Genomic DNA, 20,268 nt, shown 5'->3' with positions numbered 1-20,268 from the left:
GGCAGTGTGACAGGGACACCCCCAGGCCTGGGGTCAAGCTCCTGCCTCAGTTTCCCCCCAGTGTGGCCTGGTGTGGGGCAGGGGGAGAGCATAAATGTGGGCCTGGGTTTCCCCAGGGTCAGTGATTTGCTGGGGGCTGCAGCTTTAACCCATTTTTTCACCCAAAATACAGAGCAGAGAAAGTGGCCATGTCCCAGCCAGACTCTGTCCCCCTGTCCCATCCCAGCCCCTGCCACCAACACAGAGACCAGCTCTGGGCAACCTCCCTGGACTACACAGAAATAAAAATAATAAGAATTTTATTGACTTATCAAAAACTATGTGAAAATACAACTCGTGAGGAGCTGGGAGTCACTGTCACCCCTCCATGACAGGTGACAGCCAGCGCTGGCATTGAACCAGAGTCCCCTTGGAGATTTTTGGGGTGCCAGGGGTAACCCCAGCTCCAGGAATGCTCTCCCCTCCATGGGGCTGCTCCAGGGCTGTCCCTGAGCATCGTGGCCACCGCTCCCTTCCCAAGGGGACACATCCCATCAGCCCCAGGCTGTCCCCTATAGCACCATGGTGGCACATCACTGCTCTTTGGCATGTCCCCCCGTGTCCCCTCCACCTGGACACACCCACTGTCCCTGGGCCACCCACCCTACCCAGACCAGGCTGGAGGGAGAGGATGGCACCCAGGGACTGTCCCTCTCCTTGTGCCCACTGCCACAAGGCCACCACGTCCCCAAAGCCACCACATCCCCAGCACAGAGGGAGCGATGCTGAGCCCAGCTCTGTCCTGTGCTGGGGGATCATTAAAATTAACAATTAATGACAGGGGTGGGGAGCAGGGGAGGCGCCACGCTGGGACAGCCAGCCTGGGGACAGCCAGCCGCTATCTGCCGCTCTCCTGCCGCTGCTGCAGCAGCTGGATCACCTCAGCAATGCCCTCCTCGGGGACCTGCCGGGGGACAGAGCGGGTGTCAGCCTCAGGGGACACCCCGGGGCTGGCAGGGGTGCCCGGGGAGGGGCAGGGCTCACCAGGGCGTGATCGAAGTTGAAGGTGCTGATGTAATAGGCCGAGATGTCGGCGGCCGCCAGCGGCTCCGCGATCTGCGCCACGATGCCACACTCGTCTGGGGACAAAGGGGCCTCAGGTCACTGCCATGGGGACATGCGGGGACAGCAGTGCCCCACAGCACCCCCTGGGTGGCAGTGGCACGAGAGGGGACACGGCCACCAGGGCCACGCTCACCGAAGCCGAGGGGCTGCCCCCCGATGCGCACCATGCGCCACAGCTCCCCCGTGGAGCTGGTCAGCAGCAGGTCACTGGGGAAGCTGAGGGGGACAAAGGCAAGTGTCACCCTCTCCCTGAGCCCCCAGAGCCAGGGACAGAGGGACAGATGGCCCCGGGATGGCACCTACCGCTTCTGGGTCTCGGCATCCATCACGATGGAGATGTAGCCCTCGATGAGGGAGAAGGAGAAGAAGGTGATGGAGTCGAGGTCCTGGCTGCCAGGAGCTGCATCCCACGGGGGGCTGCAGAGGGGCAAGGGGACACAGAGAGGGGTCAAAGCCCCAAAATGGGGAGGAGAAGGGCGTGGTGGTGGCTCTGGGTGTCTGAGCATCATACTGGGGCGCTGCAGGGTGGGGGACAGGGGACAGGAGCAGGTGTCCCCACAGGGTCTGCAGCTCACAGGTGACACCAGGTTTTGGGGCATTCTCAAAAGGCCAGGGTCACTCTGGAGCAGGAGCATGCCACCAGCAGGGACCCCATCCCAGGGGACACTGGAGAACCCCATCAGGAGCATTCCCTCTCCCCAACACCATTCCCACTGCCTTTCCCAAACCCACCCCCTCCTGCTTTAGTCTCCTCCTGGGATTTGGTACAATGGTGGTGGCTTTGTCCCTTGTGTCACCTCGGGGTTCCCACCCCTCACAGTGCAGCTCCCGGGAAGACAAAACCAGTTTGGAAAACACACCCAGAGTCTGAAAACCCACTGGGACCAATGACAGGGACCAGTGTCACTGCAGTTCAGGTGGCACCAGGCAAGAGGCCACCCCCACGTCCCCATCCCCGGGACTCACCTGTGGGAGTAGAAGAGGACGTCGATGAGCATGGTGGCGATGGCGGGCAGCGTGTCGGGGGCCACCGTCAGGACACAGAAGCGCGTCTGGGGGCTCTGCACCGGGTGCAGCGTGGGGCTGGCGGCTGGCAGAGGAACGGCCGCGCGTCAGGCCTGGGGACAGCTCGGGGACAGTCCCGCAGTGCCACCCCGTGGCCACCGCGCCCGCAGCCCCGAGTCCCTCGGGGAGCAGAGGGATGGCCCGGGGTCCCAAAGGATGCAGGTACCCCGGGTGGGAGCTGCAGCATCTCGGTGGGGACTGGGTGGCCCCAGATGGGCATCTCCAGTGGGGTCCCTCAGACATGTAGGTACCACTGGTGGGAGCAGGAGCACCTTGGCAGGGACCTGTGTGGTCTTGGGGACAGGGTGACCGTGGGGGTCCCCCAGGATGTGGGAACCACCCATGGGAGCAGCATCTTGGCAGGGACTGGATGGCTCTGGGACAGTGTGGCCTGGGGACAGGATGGCCTTGGGGGTCCCCCAAAGATGTGGGTTCCACTGGTGGGAGGTGGATCATCTCATTGGGGACTGGGTGGCCCTGGGACAGGGCGGCTCTGGAGGCCCCTCAAGGATATGGGTACCACCGGCTGTGCTGGAGCACCTGGTGGCCCCAGGGGACACAGAGCCCAGTGTCACTCACGTGGCTTGGGCTTGAGGAAGCCGTTGCTGACGTCATCGCAGGTGACAGGGACACACTCGCCACCCTCCTCCTTGTAGATGTCGAACTCCCCGGCCAGCGTGTGGATCACCACGGGCAGGTCCCGCTCCCGCACCTGCCCGGGAGCGGGATCAGCACTGCCACCCCTCCTCAGGGCACAGAGGGGCCCTGGGACGGCCGGCCAGGTGTCCCCGTGCCCGTCACTCACCAGGATGAAGTCGGTCTGGTACGTGGAGAGCATCAGCACCGAGACGTGGTGCTCGGCCAGCGGCGCGATGACCGAGCGCGCGATCTTGGTGACTCCGGTGGCCTGGCAGCCGGGGGGCTCCCGCCCGTTGGAGACCACGCTGAGCACCAGCCACGTGGAATCTGCCACCTGCATGAACTCAGAGGGTGGCAGCTCTGCAAGGGACAAGGGACACTAAGGTAGGTGGTTCTGCAGGGCTGGGCACAGCTGGACACAGAGCCGGGGCCAGCTCAGGCACTGTGTGCCACACTGTCCCCTGGCTGATGCCCCAGGCAGGATCAGCCCCAGGTGTGGGGACACTGGTTTGGGGGTGCAGATCCCCAGGTGGAATGAGCCAGATGGGGCTCAGCTGCTCCACACTGGGATCTGGCCATAGGGACCAGGGGGGTGAAGGCTAAGCCCCCCAAACCCCAAGATGTGTCTCTCCTCCCAGGCTGGGGGCGGGGGGTGTTGGCACAGGGAGGAGAGAACACATCTTGGGGTTTGGGGGGCTTAGCACCACCAGGGCCGTGGGGATGCCCAGCTCATCCTCTGCCCTCAGGAGCCCCCAGCCCCATGCCCACCACCAGGGATGTTCAGGGATGCACACAGGGCGCTGGAGGGGGCAAGGGGACGGTCACCCCGCTGCCCTGGGGGTCCCAGCACCTGGTGCCAGCCTGGTGAAGAGAGCCCAGGCTGGCAGAGGGCCACAGGTGCTTCCCAAAAATCTTCTGGGGTTGGCAGGGTGGGCATAGGCCAGCTGTCCTGCCTCCCACCCCCCTTGCTCCCACCCTCCTGCCCAGGAGAGGGCTGGCACTGCTGGGGCACCCCAGCACTCAGTCAGGCTGCTCCCTCCTCTCTGGGCTCCTCTTCCCAGCACGGGACGAGCCAGGGCCCCCAGGGGTCTCCATGCAGGAAAGGTGGGAGCAGCTCCCATGGGAGATCACACGAGCCCCCAGCCCTTCCGTGGGCATCCCGTGCCCAAGCCCAGCTGAGACCCCAGACTCATCACACCAGTGGTGGGGGGGAGGTCGCACAGGGAGGGTCCAGCAGGCACTGAAGGGACCCCTGAGGGGACAGGCTCTGTATCCCGCTCCCAAACTCGGCACGGGCAGGGCGGGAGCGGGGCCGGATCCAGGGCCCGGCGGGTGTTCCCAGCGCCTGTTCCTGTGCAGGAAGCGCCAGAACAGCCTCGGCTCCGGCCCAGCGCCCAGTGCTGGGAACAGGGGGGCGGGACAGGGACTCGGGGACATGGGGACCGGTCCCAGAGCTCAGTGTTTAATTGCTTTTCAACACCACCCTGGGCGAGGCTGAATGCAAGGGGACCTCGCTGTCCCTGTGTCACCCACCCCAGGGCTTTATCCTGATCCCGAGGGAATGGGGGGTGCAGCTCTCCTGTGCTGGGGGTCCCCATCCAGCCCGGCAGCGGGGGGACACCGGCAGCCCCCAGCCAAGGGGGGTTCACAGGGCACTGCGGGGCCATTGTTCAGCACTTCCCGCCCTCCCCTCGGGATTGAGGAATATTTGTCTGCAGGCCCCAAAATAAAACAATACGTGGGGAACAGCTCTGGCTCTGGGAGCGGGGAGAGCCCGGGACACGGTCCCGTTCCACAGCACAAGGAGGGGAGCCTGGGACCCGGCCGTGAGTGCCCGTGGCCGGAGCGCTGCCCCTTGTTCCTTGGGTCACGGCCAAGGCTCCGCTGCGCCCAGCTCCTGCGGCCAAGGCAGGAAGGTTTGGGCGTGGGAAGGCGGGCCGGGATCCGGACCCTCCGGCTCGGCCCGTCGGGCCGGTACCGCGGCAGGGCTGGCGGCGAGGGTGATGCACGGCACGCGCCGGGTCACCAATGGCACCTCCCTGGGAGAGGGACTGGCTTGGAAGGGATCAAACCGCCCCAGGACAGCCCAAAAGCTGCCGGACAGGGCTCACCCCTGCCAGCCTGGCTGGGCCTGTGCTTTGCCCTCCTCAGCCAAAGCTGCAGTTGGCCCTCGCAGGGAGGAGGGGCGGGATGAAATCGGACGCGGGAACGATGACAGGAGCGCTGCCAGAGCCTGGAGCGCTGCCCGCGGGCATCCCGGGAGGTGCCTGCGCCCTGCCGGGAGCACCCGGGCTTCGGGTGGCAGCTCAGCCCGGTGCCACCAGCCGGGGGGCAGCTCTGCCCGGGAGGGGCTGTCGGAGCGAGGGCAGCCACGCCGGGAGAGCCTCGGCCGGGCAAGCCGGTACATCCCCGGCGCAGGCGCCGAGGGGACGGGACGGGCACGTTCCGAGGGAGCCAAGCACAAGCCGGGACTCGCTCCCTGCGGCCCAGGCGCGGAGCCGGGCTGGGGACGCGCACAGCCCGTGCCTGCGGTGCCAGCCCGCCCTGCCAGGGGGCCGCCGCTCGGTACCTTTGAAGCCCTCCTCGTCCAGCATGACCGTGTAGTCCTCGGGGGTCTCCGTCAGGCTGAAGAACTTGCATCTGAAGCAGAAAAAATCGGTGCTGCTGACCTCAAAACCGCCAGCGTCTCACGGGGCCGGGAGTCGGGGGAAGAAGAGGAGGAGGAGGAGGGTGGTGGGGGGAGAGAAGCCGGTACCGGCAGCGCTGGGGCAGGAAGAGCAGCTTGAGCAGCGGGTGCGTGTAGAGCCAGAGCCCGCGGCGGGCCAGGCTCAGCACCCGCACCCGGTGCTCCAGGATGTGCAGGTCCATGGCGGCCGCGCCGCCCCGGGAGCCGCCGCCGCCGCCGCTATAAGGGGGCGGACACGGGACCGCCCCGGGACCGGCCCAGGACCGCCCCGCATTGCCCCGGGACCGCCTCGCATCGCCCCGGAACCGCCCTGGGACCGCCCCGCCTCGGTTCCTCAACGCCCTGTGACCGCCCTTATCGCCTGGGGACCGATCCGGGAACGCTCCGCGTCTCGCTGGCACCGCCCTGTGACCACCTGCCTGGGCCGGGACCGCCCCGCATCGCCCAGGGACCCGACCCGGCACCGCCCAGGGACAAGCCCGGCACCGCCCCGCACCGCGAGAAAGGCAGCGAGCCGGGCCCGGCGGCCTGGGAGCAGCCCCGGTTCAGGGCCCCGGGCTGCCCGCACCGGAACCAGCCCCAGTACAGAACCCCATGGTGCCCAAACCCGCCCAAATTCAGCGGCCCGGGGTGTCTGGAGCAGCTCCAACTCAGAGTCCTGGGGGACCCCCAAACTGCAGCCCTGGGGGTGCCTAAGGAAACCCTCTGGGAGCCACTGCCAACCCCATCCCACCCCCAACCCCAGCACCCAAACGGGTCCCACATGCTCAGCACCAGGCCTGGAGAGGGGATTCACCAAACCAGGACCACCCCTGCGAAAAGGGGGTTCTGGAGGGAGGAATGGAGGTTTGGGCAGAATTCCTGCCTGCCAGAAGGAGACAGATGGCCTGGGCACCATTTTGGGATGGGAAGCTGAGTTCTGGGGTGTCATGGGATTAATTAGGGGTCCTCTGGTTTTGTTCAGCCACAGGAGCTGTGACAGTGGGAGAGGGGGAAAGGCCTGGGTGCTGGAATGGGAGTGCACCAGAGCCTGGCCGCCACCACTATCACAAGCTGGGACAGGTCTCAGTCTCCTCCCATTCCACTTCAAAGGACAGCCCCAAGGCTGGGTGAGACAGCAGGGCTGGGCCACCCTCTGCGGTGACAGAGCAGTGACAGAGCAGTGACAGCAGCGTGGCCCTTCCCAGAACACTGCCCAGCACCTGCCCCCCAGGACAAGGGCAGCCAGGGAAGATGGGACCCAGGGAAGGGTGCATGCCAGGGTCAGTGCCCAGTGCAAACGGGATGCAGGGGAGGGTGCTCCACAGGGACAGAGAACCGTGGGTAAGGTCCAGGTCAGGGTGCCCCCAAAGCTGGTACTGGTGCAGCAAGTGGGAGGTGACACCACCCTTGCCTCCTGCCACCCTCCACCCCCATCCCAGGCCGAGAGAGGTGGGAGCCAGGGCTGCGCCTTTACACACTCGCTTTATTGACCCCTTTGTACAAAACTGCTTTTCCCGCTTTATTTTACAAACCCACCACCCACCCTCGGGGAGGGCAGGGTGGGCAGAGGGGACCCCACAACCAGGGAGCACCTGGATGCTGCTCACCCACCCCGTCTCACCTGTGCTGGGGCCCAGGGGGGGCAGCAGTGGTGGGGTGAGCCCTGGCAGGGTAAACACTCCCCCTGAGCTGTGGGGAACTTGGGGATGGGAGGGGATGGGATGGGGGGGCTTTAGCCCCAAAACTCGGCATCAAATCCCGCTGCCTCTAGCACATCCTGCCTCGGTCCCTGTCCTGCCTCGGAGGAATAATAAATAGGCTCAGTGAGTAGGTAAGTTGGGTACTACATAAAGGGCTACAGCTTGATATATCCTCACTAGATAAGAGGGGGGCGAGGGGTCCCAGGGCTCCTCGTGTACCCCCAGTGCCCCGCGCCAGGCCTAAGTGCTCGGGAGCCGGGGCTGGGGCTGCCCGGCTGGCGCAGGGTGGGGGCTACAGGGGGGACCCGGGGGGTGATGGGTCGAGGGGCTCTGGGACGGGGAGAAGGGCCCGAGGGGCAGCCCAGCCCCCCAGTGTGGGGAGGGAGCTCGGGTGGCTCAGCCACCCCCTGCCCGGGCTCCCACCGCTCGTGGTGCCAGCACCCTGCGGGGTGGGCACCCAGCGCAGACCCACGGTGTCCCCTTTGGTCACCACACCTGGCCAAGCTCCACGGATGCCCCGAGAGGGCCACGCTGTTCTCACGGAGCCGCACAGCCCCCCTGTCCCATCCCTCCAGCTCAGAGCCCCCAGCGCCGGGTGCCAGGGGTCCCCCTCGGTGTCCTCGCGCCCGGGTCCGTGCGCAGCCCCGCTGAGCCCGGCTGCCCGGGGTGTGGGCCGGGCCCTACAAGTACGTGTCCTCGCTCTCCCGGGAGCTCAGGCTCTCCTTGGACTGGTGGTGGGGGGAGACCTGGGGGTGCAGCAGCTCCCGGGTCGTGCCGGGCGCCCCGTTACCCTCGGCCCCGGGGCCGTTGGCAGAACTGGCCGGGCCCTTTTCCCGGCTCTTCTCCTTGCTCTTGCGGGCCTTGGGCACGGGGGCGGGCCCGGGGGAAACGATGATGGAGGGGACGGGCTCCAGCGCCTTGCGCGGCGCGGGCTCCGCCTCGCTGATGGCCTTGGCGCCGTGCAGGCGCGGGGGGGACTTGCATTGCAGCTCTCCGTGCGTCTCCCGCCACTTCTTCAGCTGGATCAGGTGCTCCCGCTCGATCTGACGCTCCGTCACCGGCAGCTCGATGACCTGCGGGGACACTTGTGCCATAAGCGACAGTGCCACCGGAGCTGGGTGTGGGATCCCCCTCAGGGCACAGGCCACCGCTAACCAAGCTTTTTGGGAGCTGCTTCCCATGCTCCACCCACCCAGGGACAGCCCAGTCTGGCAGCACCGGCCAGCTCGGCTAGCTGGGCCCCCAGACCGTCCCCAGCACCTCACCTCCTGCACCAGGAAGGCTTCCTGCATGATTTTGGGGCTGAGGGCCCTCAGCCTCTCCATGGTCTCATACTGGCCCTGGCAGGATTTGAGCTTGTCCGAGGAGCCCAGGGTGTGTTTGAGCAGCACCAGGCCCACCCGGAAGATGATCTTCACTCCTGCAAGAGGAGACACGAGGCAGTGAGTACCAGGCAGGACAGGGTGACACTGCCACCATGTCCCTCAAATGCCGTGGGCCAGCAGATCCCAGTCCCACTAACAGGACATGCAAGAAGGTGAATTTGGGATGGAAAACAGCCCACCTCCACCCCAGGCATGTGGCTGCCCCAAACCTGCCCTGCTACAGGTCCCATGGCTGTGGGGAGTACAGTCACCCCAGGAAGAGGAGGAGGATGAGGAGGAGGATGGTGGGAGCTCCCACCTTCACAGAAGAACATGTCCCAGACACGCAGGACGGAGCTCCAGGGCAGCGTGCGGGAGAAGGCGCACATGAACCACTCCGTCATGTACAGGATGGGGTCGATCTTCTGCTTGCTCAGGTGCTTGTAGGCCACAGGTGAGACCTTGTGCAGCAGTGAGAAGAGGATCTGTCCGTCCAGCTGGATGGCTTCCTGCAGGAACAGGGACCAGCACCCCAGTGATCCAGCCCTGGATCAGCCCCCAGTGCCTGGCCCCAGCAGGGGCAGCCAAGCCTCTACACCTGATATGAGCAGAGCTGTGTCCCATGGATGCTGCACTGAGACCCCCATCCCTGAATGTGAAATGCTTCTGGGAGCCAGAGCACAACAGGGAGACTCTGGGAATATCCAGGCCCTCCCCAGACCCTTTCTTTCCCCATGGTGAGGAGCTGGACAAGTTTTTGGCCTGGAGATTCAGAATCGTGGAATGGTTTGGGTGGGAAGGGACCTTAAAACTCATCACATTCCACCCAATTGCCATGTGGTACCTTCCACTATCCCAGGCTGCTCCAAGCCCTGTCTAACCTGGATGAAAACACTTCCAGGGATAGAGTGGCCACAACTGCTCTGAACACCCTGTGCCAGGGCCTCATCACTCTCCCAGGGAACAATTCCTGATTCCCAATATCCCATCCATCCCTGCCCTCTGGCAGTGGGAGCCATTCCCTGTGTCCTGTCCCTCCATCCCTTGTCCCCAGTCCCTCTGCAGCTCTCCTGGAGCCCCTTTAGGCCCTGCAAGGGGCTCTGAGGTGTCCCTGGAGCCTTCTCCTCTCCAGGTGAGCACCCCCAGCTCTCCCAGCCTGGCTCCAGAGCAGAGGGGCTCCAGCCCTCAGAGCAGCTCCATGGATTCCTCTAGACTTGCTCCAGCAGCTCCAGGTCCCTCCTGTGCTGGGCCCCAGGGCTGGGGCAGCTCTGCAGGTGGGGTCTCACCTGGGTGGGGCAGAGGGGCAGAATCCCCTCTCCCCTGCTGCCCACGCTGGGGGCTCAGCCCAGGACACACGGCCAGGGCATGGCCAACCCTCACCCAGCAGCACCCCAAAGTCCTTCCCCCCAGGGCTGCTCCTGATCCCTTCATCCCCAACTCAGACTGATCCTGGGGGTTGCCCCAACCCAGATGCAGAACCCTGCAGGTCCCTGCCACTGCTGAATGCACCATGAACCCTTTACTCACCAGTTTCTCGCTGTAGTAGCCAGGGAGGTACTTCTCACAGATCTGCACCAGGCACCAGAACGCTTGCTGCAAGCCAAGGGACAGCAGGTGAGCACCCAGAGGACATCCCTGCAGCCCACTCCCTGCTCCCAGGGACCACGGGAGAGGGTGGGGAGCAGCAGAGCACCCCCGGGGCGCTTTGGGTTGCCCTGAGCTGGGCACTCCTCCCATCAGCACCCCCCAAAGGGCCCCACATCCTCCGGGAGGTGCCACCTCTGTCCCCTGAGCCGCGTGCCCGTACCTCAGCTGGCATGTGCATGAGCAGGACGGCGGCGATGGGCGCCTGGGCCTGGCAGTACCCCTCCTCAGGGCGGTACAGCGTGTACGCCTTCAGCACCCGGAACAGGTCCTGCTGCCTGCAGAGACACCGGGCACGCACAGCTGGGCACACGGCACGCACAGCTGGGCACACGGCATGCACAGCTGGGCACACAAGGCACACACAGCTGGGCACACATAGCTGGGCACACACGGCAGACACAGCTGGGCACACAGCACGCACAGCTGGGCACACACGGCACACACAGCTGGGCACACGGTGTGCACATGGCCCAGCAGCCTTCCCCGTGCATGCCAGGCATGAGCCTGGCTCAGTTCCTGGCTGGGATCCCTTTTCCACACAAACCCGGGGCTGCAGGACACAACAGCTCTGGGAAGCTCGGCCCACAGAGCACACATCCTGCCTGGATCTGGGAGTGGAGGCATAGAGACAACCACCCTGCCCAGAGTGAGCCACGGACAGGCAGGGACCCAGCTGCAAGCACAGGGGCACAGGCACTCCCCAGCACATTGGGAGCAGCATTTTCCTGGTGAAATGGAGGGCACAGGCTGCCACCTCCTCCCTCTGCCCTCATGTCATGGCAATTCCCACCCCACTGGGTGTCAGAGCTGGTCTGAGCCATCCTGTTTTCAGCCAGTGGATGCTCTGCAACTGTGGGAGTATAGGGAGGACACTGGGGACATGAGTGTGGCTCCATGAACTGGGACAGACAGTGCCCACCCCATCCATGGCTGCTGAGGGCTGGACACAACAGTAGCTCCACATACCCATGGCCTCCACGTGAGACGAACATCTCATGGAAGGGGAACTGCCGATGGAGATCCCGCTCGATCACATCCAGCCACTTTGGATCTCCTGTGAGGAGGTCCAGTTCCTGGGGAGGGCAAGATTGGGGTGAGCAACACCCTTGACACCCCCCCCCCAGATGTCTGAGATCCTAACATACACCCAAGCCTAAGCAGGAGCCACCCCAGCGCTGCCCCCTCCCTGGTGGAGCAGGAGGGTTCCCAGCAGGACTCACGTCAAACTTGCCCATGTTCTGCTCCAGCTTGACCTTGCTCCCAGACAGGTACTGCCAGGCACGGCCCCGCAGCGAGGGCGGGATCCCCTTCTGGCACCGCAGCCGGATCTGCGGGACAGACACAGAGACACAGCCGTGAGGGGAAACACAGAGCGCTGCAAACAAAGAGACTCCCGGGGCAAGGGGGGAGCCAGGCCAGCACAGGCTGGTCCCCTGCTGCTTCCCAAACAAGGAGAAGTGTCCCTGAGCCCCTGGGATGCAGGGATGCCAGCTGGAATGGCAGTCAAGCACCAGCAGCACGGGGGAGCTGCCAGAGGCCCAGCAGAGGCTCTATGGCTTGCAAACAGCTCCAAACAAGCCTGGCACTGCCTCAAAGGCAGATCCTGCTGGGAGCTGGAAAAGCAAACACTGGAGTCAAGGTGGGGAGTGAGCAGCTCTGTCCCACATGGGAAGCACTGAGGACACAGGGGAGGCTCCCCAGCCCCCAGTCCAGTCCCCCACCCCCCCGTGGGGCCATGGAAAGCAGGGATGTGCACCCTGACCAGTGTTTCAGCCTTTCCACCTGCTCATCCTGGGCAGAAGGGCAGGTCTGGTTCTGTCTCCGTGCATGGCCAGATCCTGAGGCCCCTGGAGGCAGCTCCATGCCCACAGTTTCCTGTGCCCCTGGTTTTCCCTGGCACTGGGCACCAGCCAGGACCAAAGTCCAGGCGAGGCAGTCGGTGCCTACCCTGCTTGGGGAGCTGACCCAGCTTAGCCCTGGAGCTGCCTACACCAGCAGGGACCAAAACAGAGCCCCCAGCATCCCACTCCAACTGCTCATCACAGCAGCAGCTCCAAATCACGCAATGATGGAATGGTTTGGGTTGGCAGGGACATTAAAGACCATCTCATTCCATGGGCAGGGTCACCTCCCACTGTCCCAGGCTGCTCCCAGCCCCAATGTCCAGCCTGGCCTTGGGCACTGCCAGGGATCCAGGGGCAGCCCCAGCTGCTCTGAGCACCTGTGCCAGGGCCTGCCCACCCTGCCAGGGAACAATTCCTGATTCCCAAGATCCCATCCATCCCTGCCCTCTGGCAGTGGGAGCCATTCCCTGGGTCCTGTCCCTCCATCCCTTGTCCCCAGTCCCTCTCCAGCTCTCCTGGAGCCCCTTCAGGCCCTGCAAGGGGCTCTGAGGTGTCCCTGGAGCCTTCTCCTCTCCAGGTGAGCACCCCCAGCTCTCCCAGCCTGCCTCCAGAGCAAAGAGGGTCCAGCCCTTGGAGCACCTCTGTGGCCTCCTCTGGACTCTCTCCAGCAGCTCCACATCCTTATGTGTCCTTTTCCCCACAGTCCTCAGCCAGGGTATGCAGCAAGGTGGGCCCCACAAGCCTGGTGCTTTTCCCACGGTCACCCCTCACAACACCCTGCAAACCTTAGCACAGCCTCCCCTCCTCATGCCCCTGCTCGGGTGGCACATGCCAACTGTGCCAGAGGCCTGAGAGCAGTGGCCAACAGCTCCCAAATCCTCTCCTGCCTGCCCAGGGCTGTGTTTCCCTGTTTGCTGGAGCAACTGAGGAGCAGGTGGTTGTTTCCAAGCACAGTTCCATCACCTCCCAAGGGGGTTTGCTGCTCCCTCACTGGTTGTTTGCACGGGCAGGTTCCTTTGTGCTGGCAGGAAACACAGGGGACGATGCCCAGGGCTGCTGTGGGCAGCTCCATGGCTGCTGACAGCTCCCATTTCCAGCCAGCTCCCCTTCCTGCTGACTGAGCTGCCAGGAAGGAAACTGCCTCGCTGGGTTTTGGTTGGGCAGCCCCTCCAGCTGGCCGGGCCAGCGCCGCCAGGGCCGAGCAGCTCATCCCCTTGGACCCACGTGGGGTCCCACTGTGATCTTCCAGGGACTGGGAGTGTGTCTGGGCTGAGGGATGCTAAAAGCAAGGTGAAGCTGGAGTGCTGCCCAGGCTGGGAGAGCAGTGGGAGCTGCCCACCCACACGTCTGCCCTCCTTCCAGCACGCGGTGCTGGCACAGTGCAGCACCATGAAGGATGTGGGGTCAGGCTCGGCTGGGATCGGGGCCAGGCAGGGAGCGTTTTGGGATGCTGGAGCGGTGCAGGTGTGAGCAAGCCCAGCAGGAGCTGGCCCAGGGATCCACGGGCTGCCTGCCAACCCTGTGAGGCAGCCAGAAAAGTACTGGGGTTTTTCAGAGGCTCAGGGAGCTCCCCCAGAGCAGCAGAGACCTGCACCAAGCAGGCTCCTGCCAGACCAAGGATAGTTGACAGCATCCAAGGCCAGGCCTGGCAGCCTTCCCTGAGCAGCCCCAGGGATACAGGCACAGAGCAGCATTCCAGAGCAGCCTCTCCAAAGCTCCAGGCATGGATTTTTGCTGCAGGACAGACCATACAGCACATCAGCCCCATGGAGACTCCCAGAGGCTCGGGCCAAGCACAAGGGAGCTGCTTTGCCAGGCACAGGGCTGCTGGAGCCCTCACCCCATCCCAGAGGGCACCCTGTGGCACATGGCTGGAGAGTGGTGGAAATTGCCCGTGGAACAAAGCGCCCGCCTGCCGTGGCCCAGAAAACTCTCCCAAATCCTTTAAGAGCAGCCAGGAAACAGATGAGGGATTCCGGTGTCATTCAGCAGGCACTGAGTAGGGACAGCACTCTGGGCACACTGAGGAGACTCTGCCAGCATGGGGAGGAGGATGAGGAGAAGGCCCTTCAGCCACTCTCTGGCACTGCTGTCCCATGCCAGCAGCCTCACTGCTCCCAGCAGACACACAGCAGCAACCCTGGACTTGCTGCATCCCAATTCCTGCCTCATCTGCAGGCTCAGGGATCAGGGAGCCCAGCAAACCAAGCCATGGAGCCAGCACACCAGGAGTCTCCCAGGACCCCCGTTCGCAGACCAGTGTCACGCGCATCAGACTTAAATATTTCCTACACCGAGCTTTTTTTGGTCTGCAAGATGCTCAGAACAGAAGTTTCCATGAGCAAACAATTCCCATGGCTGCCTGTAGGCAGCCAAAAAAGCCCTAGGAAGGCTCCAGCCCGGCAGGGAAGAGTTGGAGGCAGAAGTGGGCTCCAAGTTCCAGTTTCCAAGGGGAGTGAACAGCCCATTCAAGCCAGTAGCATCATGCAAAGGCACCCAGACACCTGTCTGCAGGGAACCAGTGACACCAGGCTGCTCCAAAGGGACACCGCTGTGCCTGGCTGTCCCTCACTGCCACCTCCCAGAGGTGACAAGGCTGTCACTTACCTTCTTGTGTTTCTTGGCCATCCACTTGTCCCAGTTGTTGAGCATATCCAGCCACTTGGACTCCCGCTGCCGGAGCACCTCCAAGGGCACCTCCTCCAGCCTGTGGGACCGGGAGGAAGAGGCCGGTCAGTGGGTGCCTGGCTCTGTATGGTGCTGAGCCCCCTGGCCTCCCGAGCACCCTGGGTGCCCCCGTGCCCAGGTGGCTGCACCCCTCAAGGCGCAGGGCTCAGGACACGCTCGGCAGCTGCCGGAAGCGCTCGCCACCCATGAGTGAAGTCACTGCAGCAGCAGAGCAGCTCAAACCTCTCGGGAGCAGCCTGCACTGCACACAGCACATGCTGCAGCATCCCCAGGGACACGCCAGGAAGGTGAGGGATGAGCAAGACCTGATCCCTGCAGCGGGGCCCAGCTGCACGCAGAGAGAGCCGGGGCCATAAGCATCGTGTCATTCACACAGCTCCAGCCACACTGCGCTCCCAACGCCTGGCGCTGCTCCAGGCCCGGCGCCGAGCCCGGAGCAGGGTCCCTTAGGAGGGAGGGGAGTGTTTTCCAGAAACGGCTCAGTCTAGCTAGGGAATCCGATTTAACCCTGCTGAGGCAGGGGGGATGCTGCTGAAATGCCAAAGCCGGCACCGCGGCCTCCAACCCCCCGTGGCACCACATCTGTGCAGAGATGGGTGACAGGCAGCTCGGGCAGGCCCAGGCAGGGACATCCAAGGAGGGCAGACGCTCCTCCAAGCCATCAGTGAAGACTCGATGCCTTCTCAGGCTCTGCTCCACACTGTCCTGTGGCCACGCCAATCTCAGGAAGAGTCAGATCCTTCCTGAGGACCCGAGGCCAGTGGCCTGGCGCTGAGCATCCCCCAGCAGCCAGGCCCACTACAGGACACGCAGGCCCTGCCTCCTCCCTGCACATGCCGAGCCGGAAAGCAGCGGCAGGGTGAGCCCAGGGCCGCATCCAGCTGGCAGCGCTGCCCCGCGCCCTGCCCAGCCCTTCCAGCCGAGTCCCACCCACCGCAGCGGGTCGGACGGGGCGAGCGCGATTGTTCTGAGAGCAAACCCGCTCCCAAAGGATCTGCTTTGCTTGGCTCCCCACCCTCCCCAGCACGGCCAGGCATGGCCGGCAGCTCCCCAGCCCGGCATGGGGATGGAGGCAGCGCTGGCCTCCAGCCGGGGCTCCGCGAGGCGTGGGAAGCTCGGGAGCGCGGGACGCTGGATACAGGAGCTGGCTGTGGGCCTGCTGGAGCTCTGCCAGCACAGACTGGAAGCTGTTCCCAGCTGATGGCTGCTTGGCAGCGGGCAGGGAGCGAGGACCGGCTGCATTTCATATGGCCCAGGCGGGAGGGTGCGGGCACTCCAGGCGGGAAGTGACAGATGCCCTGTGTCGGGAATGCGTTCCTCTGCATCCACGCTGGGTGACAGCCCCACAGCTCGGCCCCTCGCGGTGCCCTCACACTGTCCATGGATGCTCGGATACCCTGCCTGCCCTTCCTGTGCTTCCCCTCCCAGCAGGGCAAACCCAACTCCGGCAGCCACAGCAGGAGGTCATGTATTCCCCCTCATCCCCTCCTGGACAGACAGTGAGCCAATAAAGGCCTGGAGCAGGACAGGATTGGGCCCCAGCACATCTGTGGGGTGCTGCAGGAGGCTCAGTCCCCAGTGACTGCAGCCACCATACTGTCAGCACCCTTGGGAGCAGCCACTGGCCTCCAGCACCACGACCTTCATCCAGAGCTGCTGCTGCCTGCTGCAGGGACAGGGACACCCACCCCAGAGACAGCCACAGGAATGACAGCCAGGACAAGCGTCCCCTAAATGTGGTGTGTGCTCAGGACAGGGTACAGCACCACGGGAAGGAGAGGTCACACCACTCCCACAGTGCCGAGGGACAAGGTTTATCACTCAGAGTGATGCACCTTGCCCAGCACCAACATTCCAACCTCCAGCACCTTTTTACCCCACAGACCCACCCAGTAACACCCACAGGCTAAGGGGAGTCAACACTGCTCCTCACAGACAGGGAAACTGAGGCACAGCTGGCACCAGAGCACTCAGGTGGGCAAAGCCCAGGGAGCACGCTGCAGGCGATGTCCCAGCAGGAGAGGAGCCGGCTGCCACGCGCTGCTCCCACTGCCACACCGACTTTCTCTGGGCGTTGCTGTGAAAGCAGGGCCAGGAAGGCAAACGCCAAACACGCTGCCGAACCAGCTCGACAGCAACAGCACATTCCTGGGTGTCAGCACCACCCTGGGGCCTAGCGCCTCGGGTTAGCCTCACTTCCTCCGAGGGTTTCCTCCGCGGAGCGGGGTGACCATGGTGCCCAGCACTGCCAACAAGGGGCCCTTGGAAAGACACCATGGTCTGGCCTCCTTGGCTTGACAGAGGCCAAAAGTCCACTGGAATCACTGCCTGGAGCTGACCAGACACTGACCTCGTGTGCTGGCAGCTCCTTGACCCCAAATGGGGTGGACACCACTTCCCAGCCATTCGCTCTCTTCAGAGGGAGATGGGACAGCTGGAACAGCTGTTGGGGCTCTTCACACAGCCATCACAACATCATGGAAGGGTTTGGGGTGGAAGGGACCTTAAAGCTCATCCAGTGCCACCCCCTGCCTTGGGCAGGAACACCTTCCACTGTCCCAGGTTGCTCTCAACCCCATCCAGCCTGGCCTTGGGCACTGCCAGGGATCCAGGGGCAGCCCCAGCTGCTCTGGGCACCCTGTGGCAGGGCCCTAGCACCCTCAAACTGAACGATTTCTCCCAGATATCCTATCTAACCCTGCCTTCTGACAGAAGGAAACCATTCCTCCTTATCCTGTCACTCCAGGTCCTTGCCCAAAGGCAGGAGTCCAGCTTCCCTTGCAGCCCCTTTAGGCACTAGAACGGGTTCTAAACTCTGCTCGGAGCCTTCTCTTCTCCAGGCTGAACACCCGCAGGTCTCAGCCTGGCTCCCTTGTTCACATCCCGGCTGCTGCGGCCTCCGCCGCGGGCACGAACGATGCCTGACAGCGGTCCCGGGCGGCCCCGCGCCCAGCCCGGGGGCGGCGGGGACAAACCCCCCGGGGCGGGGAGAGCCGCGGCCGGCCCGGCCCGGCCCAGCCCCAGGCCCGGCCCTGCGGGGGCCGAGCGGCCGGAGCCGACTGGGCCGGGCCTGGGGCGGCTCCTCTGCGCCTCGGTGCCCCAGTGTCCCCCCGGCCCCTTACGGCCCTGGCCCCGGACCCCCTCACGGTCGCCCCTCACGGCCCCACTCACGTCCCCTCGGCGCCGCGGCTGCCCACGATGAAGCCGAACTTATCGACGCGCCGCTCCTCGGGGCCGCCTCCGTTGATCTCGGAGTCGGAGCCGAGCGAACTAAGCTCATCGCCGCCAGGGTCGGCGAGGCTCTCGCGGGTGCCCGCCAGGCTACGCCCGCCGGGCGAGCTGGGCCCGCCGCCCCCGCGGCTCTTGGCCATGGCGGCGCCTCAGCGGCGGCGCGGCCGCTCCGCCATGCCGGGACACGGCGGCGGCCACGCCCCGCCCCGGTCACGCCCCCTCCCTGCACAGCCATTGGGCGGGAGCAGGGACCCTGCCAATCAGCCGCCGGGATTGTGGAAAGGAGAGCCCGCCCCCGAAGCTGATTGGTCGCGAGGACGAGCAGAGCTGTCCGTCAAGTGCCGGCGGGTGTCGGTGAGGGGCGGGGCTCCGTGCGCCGGCAGTGGGGCAGCGCTGGGGTGGGAGGCACTGGGACCAGTATGAGACATAACAGGATGGACTGCGACCAGCATGAGGCATAACGGCATGGACTAGGACCAGTATGAGACATAACGGGGCTGTACTGGGTTCTGCATGAGATATAACGAGCTCTGTTGGGGTTGGGACCAGTACGGGCTATAACATGCTATACTGGGATTGGTATGAGATACAACACAGCTGTACTGGGACCTGTATAAGGGGGCTGTAGCAGGACCAGACAGCCACAGTGGGGCTGTGCTGGGGCTGTACTGGGATGGCACTGGCATTCCAGGAAGGCTGGATACTGGGACTGCAGGAGGGTTGTGCTGGGAAGCACTGGGGCAGCCACTGGGATCTGTTTCCCTCTCCACAGCTGTCCCTGCCCTGTAGATCCCTCTGCTGTGTCACCTCAGAGTCCCCAGCCACAGCACCCCAGACAAGTAAAACCAGCCTGGCTCTCCCAAAAATAACACACCAAAGGATTTGGAGGAGACTGGGATGTGCTGGGACCTGTCCCAGGTAAAGCCTGCCAGGGGCAGGTCCATCCCATCTCCAGAGCCCAGCGCTCCATTTCCTCCCTCTTACAGCACACAACAGGGGGGATTGGAAGGATCCCTCTCAAGGTGGTACCGTGCCAAAAGGAAGAGGGAATGAGGCTCCTTAAAATCAGCAACTCAACCTACTTCCAGATTTTTCTGGCAGCCAGGCCTCACCAGTCCTTGCCACTGAACTGGAAGGCTCTGATGGCGCTTGTTTTGTACCAGATCTCCACACACACAGTCTGTTGCAGCATTCATCCCTCGGATTTAGATGGAAACAGGCTGGCAAGGCTCCACAAAAATGATTTCCAGGGGGAAGTTTTCTTGCTGGAGTGCCGGTAAAGGGGCTTGGCTGAAACTGTTACCAAGGGCACAGAGGGAACAGCTCCCACCCGGAGCTCTGTGGTGCCCAGCACAGCAGGAGGAGGAACACAGGGTGACCTTCAGCACAGCCCAGCCCAGCCCCGGATACAAACACAACTTCTCCATTTCAGAGCTCTCTTGGCAGTTTTTTTCTATCCGCTCTGGAAAACCCCGCTCACTGCCTGTTTTCTCCAGGACTGTACCTATTGTCTGGTTCTGAAGGGAGAAGGGAAGTGATTATCCTGCCTTCCTGCAGGGCAGGAGCACCCTGCACCCACCATCCAGGCACAGGCTCCGCATTCCTGCAGCAGGGAGGGGAGCAGGCTGTGACAGGGACACGTGGGGACCTGTCAGAGACAACAGCTGGACACTGTGGCCAGGGAACACCTGGGCTGGGCCAGTGCCAGCCACCTTCCCCACAGCCACAGGGCTTCCTCCTGACCCCAGGGGAGCACAGCAGAGGCAGGAGGATGCAGGCTCTTCCCTCCTGCTTCATCCCTCTCTCCCCTCCTAAGCATGGAATAAGGTAAACAGGATGTTCCTATACTGCCCAACCATGACTAAAAATATATATAATAATAAACGTATGGCTTTGGGTTACCCAGAAAAACAGAGGTACCCAAATTCCAGACACCTGGCCCTTCCTGGGCACCTCATTCCATGGATTAACTTTGCTGGGTTGTGTTTCTATCAAATGCTGACTGAAGGCCCAGGAATCATCTGTTTTCCAGACCCAGATGCTCTCCAGGACCAAGAGATTCCAGCCGCAGGATATAATTGTTAAATCACATTTTCTGATAAAATTCTTGCTAAGTTCAGAGTATTTTTCCCCCCTCACACACAGACAAAAGCATTCCTTTGAAGAGGAATGACTGAGGAACACCAGGGAAACTTAAACAAGCCCCTTTTCTTGTAGCTTTTCCCAGAAATTAAGAGGATTTCCTATTGTAAACTGCTTAATTACAAATCCTGGTGTATTTCCCCATCCGGGTGCTCCAAAACCAGGCACATCCCCAT

The 20,268-nt window shown here is 63.6% G+C and overlaps 2 protein-coding genes across 3 annotated transcripts; both read right to left on the bottom strand.

Annotated features, from left to right (window-relative positions):
- Positions 1-282: 282 nt before the first annotated feature.
- CASTOR1 (cytosolic arginine sensor for mTORC1 subunit 1) lies at positions 283-5,688 on the bottom strand. 2 transcript variants are annotated; one of them, XM_066562204.1, is made up of 9 exons: positions 5,564-5,688; positions 5,378-5,448; positions 2,975-3,168; positions 2,749-2,881; positions 2,071-2,194; positions 1,408-1,521; positions 1,238-1,320; positions 1,024-1,118; positions 283-943 (listed from the first exon to the last, which is right to left on the bottom strand). In XM_066562204.1, exons 1-9 carry the CDS (start codon positions 5,674-5,676, stop codon positions 878-880), a joined length of 993 nt encoding a protein of 330 aa, XP_066418301.1. In that variant the 5' UTR covers positions 5,677-5,688; the 3' UTR covers positions 283-877. The 2 variants fall into 2 exon arrangements, with proteins under 2 accessions (XP_066418301.1, XP_066418299.1); XM_066562202.1 differs by having other exon boundaries at positions 2,749-3,168.
- Positions 5,689-6,939: 1,251 nt separating this feature from the next.
- On the bottom strand, positions 6,940-18,128 carry TBC1D10A (TBC1 domain family member 10A). Its single transcript, XM_066562010.1, has 9 exons — positions 17,891-18,128; positions 14,639-14,738; positions 11,408-11,515; positions 11,154-11,260; positions 10,348-10,462; positions 10,068-10,133; positions 8,860-9,049; positions 8,442-8,596; positions 6,940-8,249 (listed from the first exon to the last, which is right to left on the bottom strand). The coding sequence occupies exons 1-9, from the start codon at positions 18,088-18,090 to the stop codon at positions 7,857-7,859; spliced, it is 1,434 nt and encodes a 477-aa protein (XP_066418107.1). The 5' UTR covers positions 18,091-18,128; the 3' UTR covers positions 6,940-7,856.
- Positions 18,129-20,268: the final 2,140 nt, after the last annotated feature.

The sequence above is a fragment of the Molothrus aeneus genome, chromosome 18 (genome assembly GCF_037042795.1).
Source record: "Molothrus aeneus isolate 106 chromosome 18, BPBGC_Maene_1.0, whole genome shotgun sequence".
Classification (NCBI taxonomy): Eukaryota; Metazoa; Chordata; class Aves; order Passeriformes; family Icteridae; genus Molothrus; species Molothrus aeneus.
Note: the sequence above shows the minus strand (reverse complement) of the source record. Positions and strands in the feature narration are given on the sequence as shown.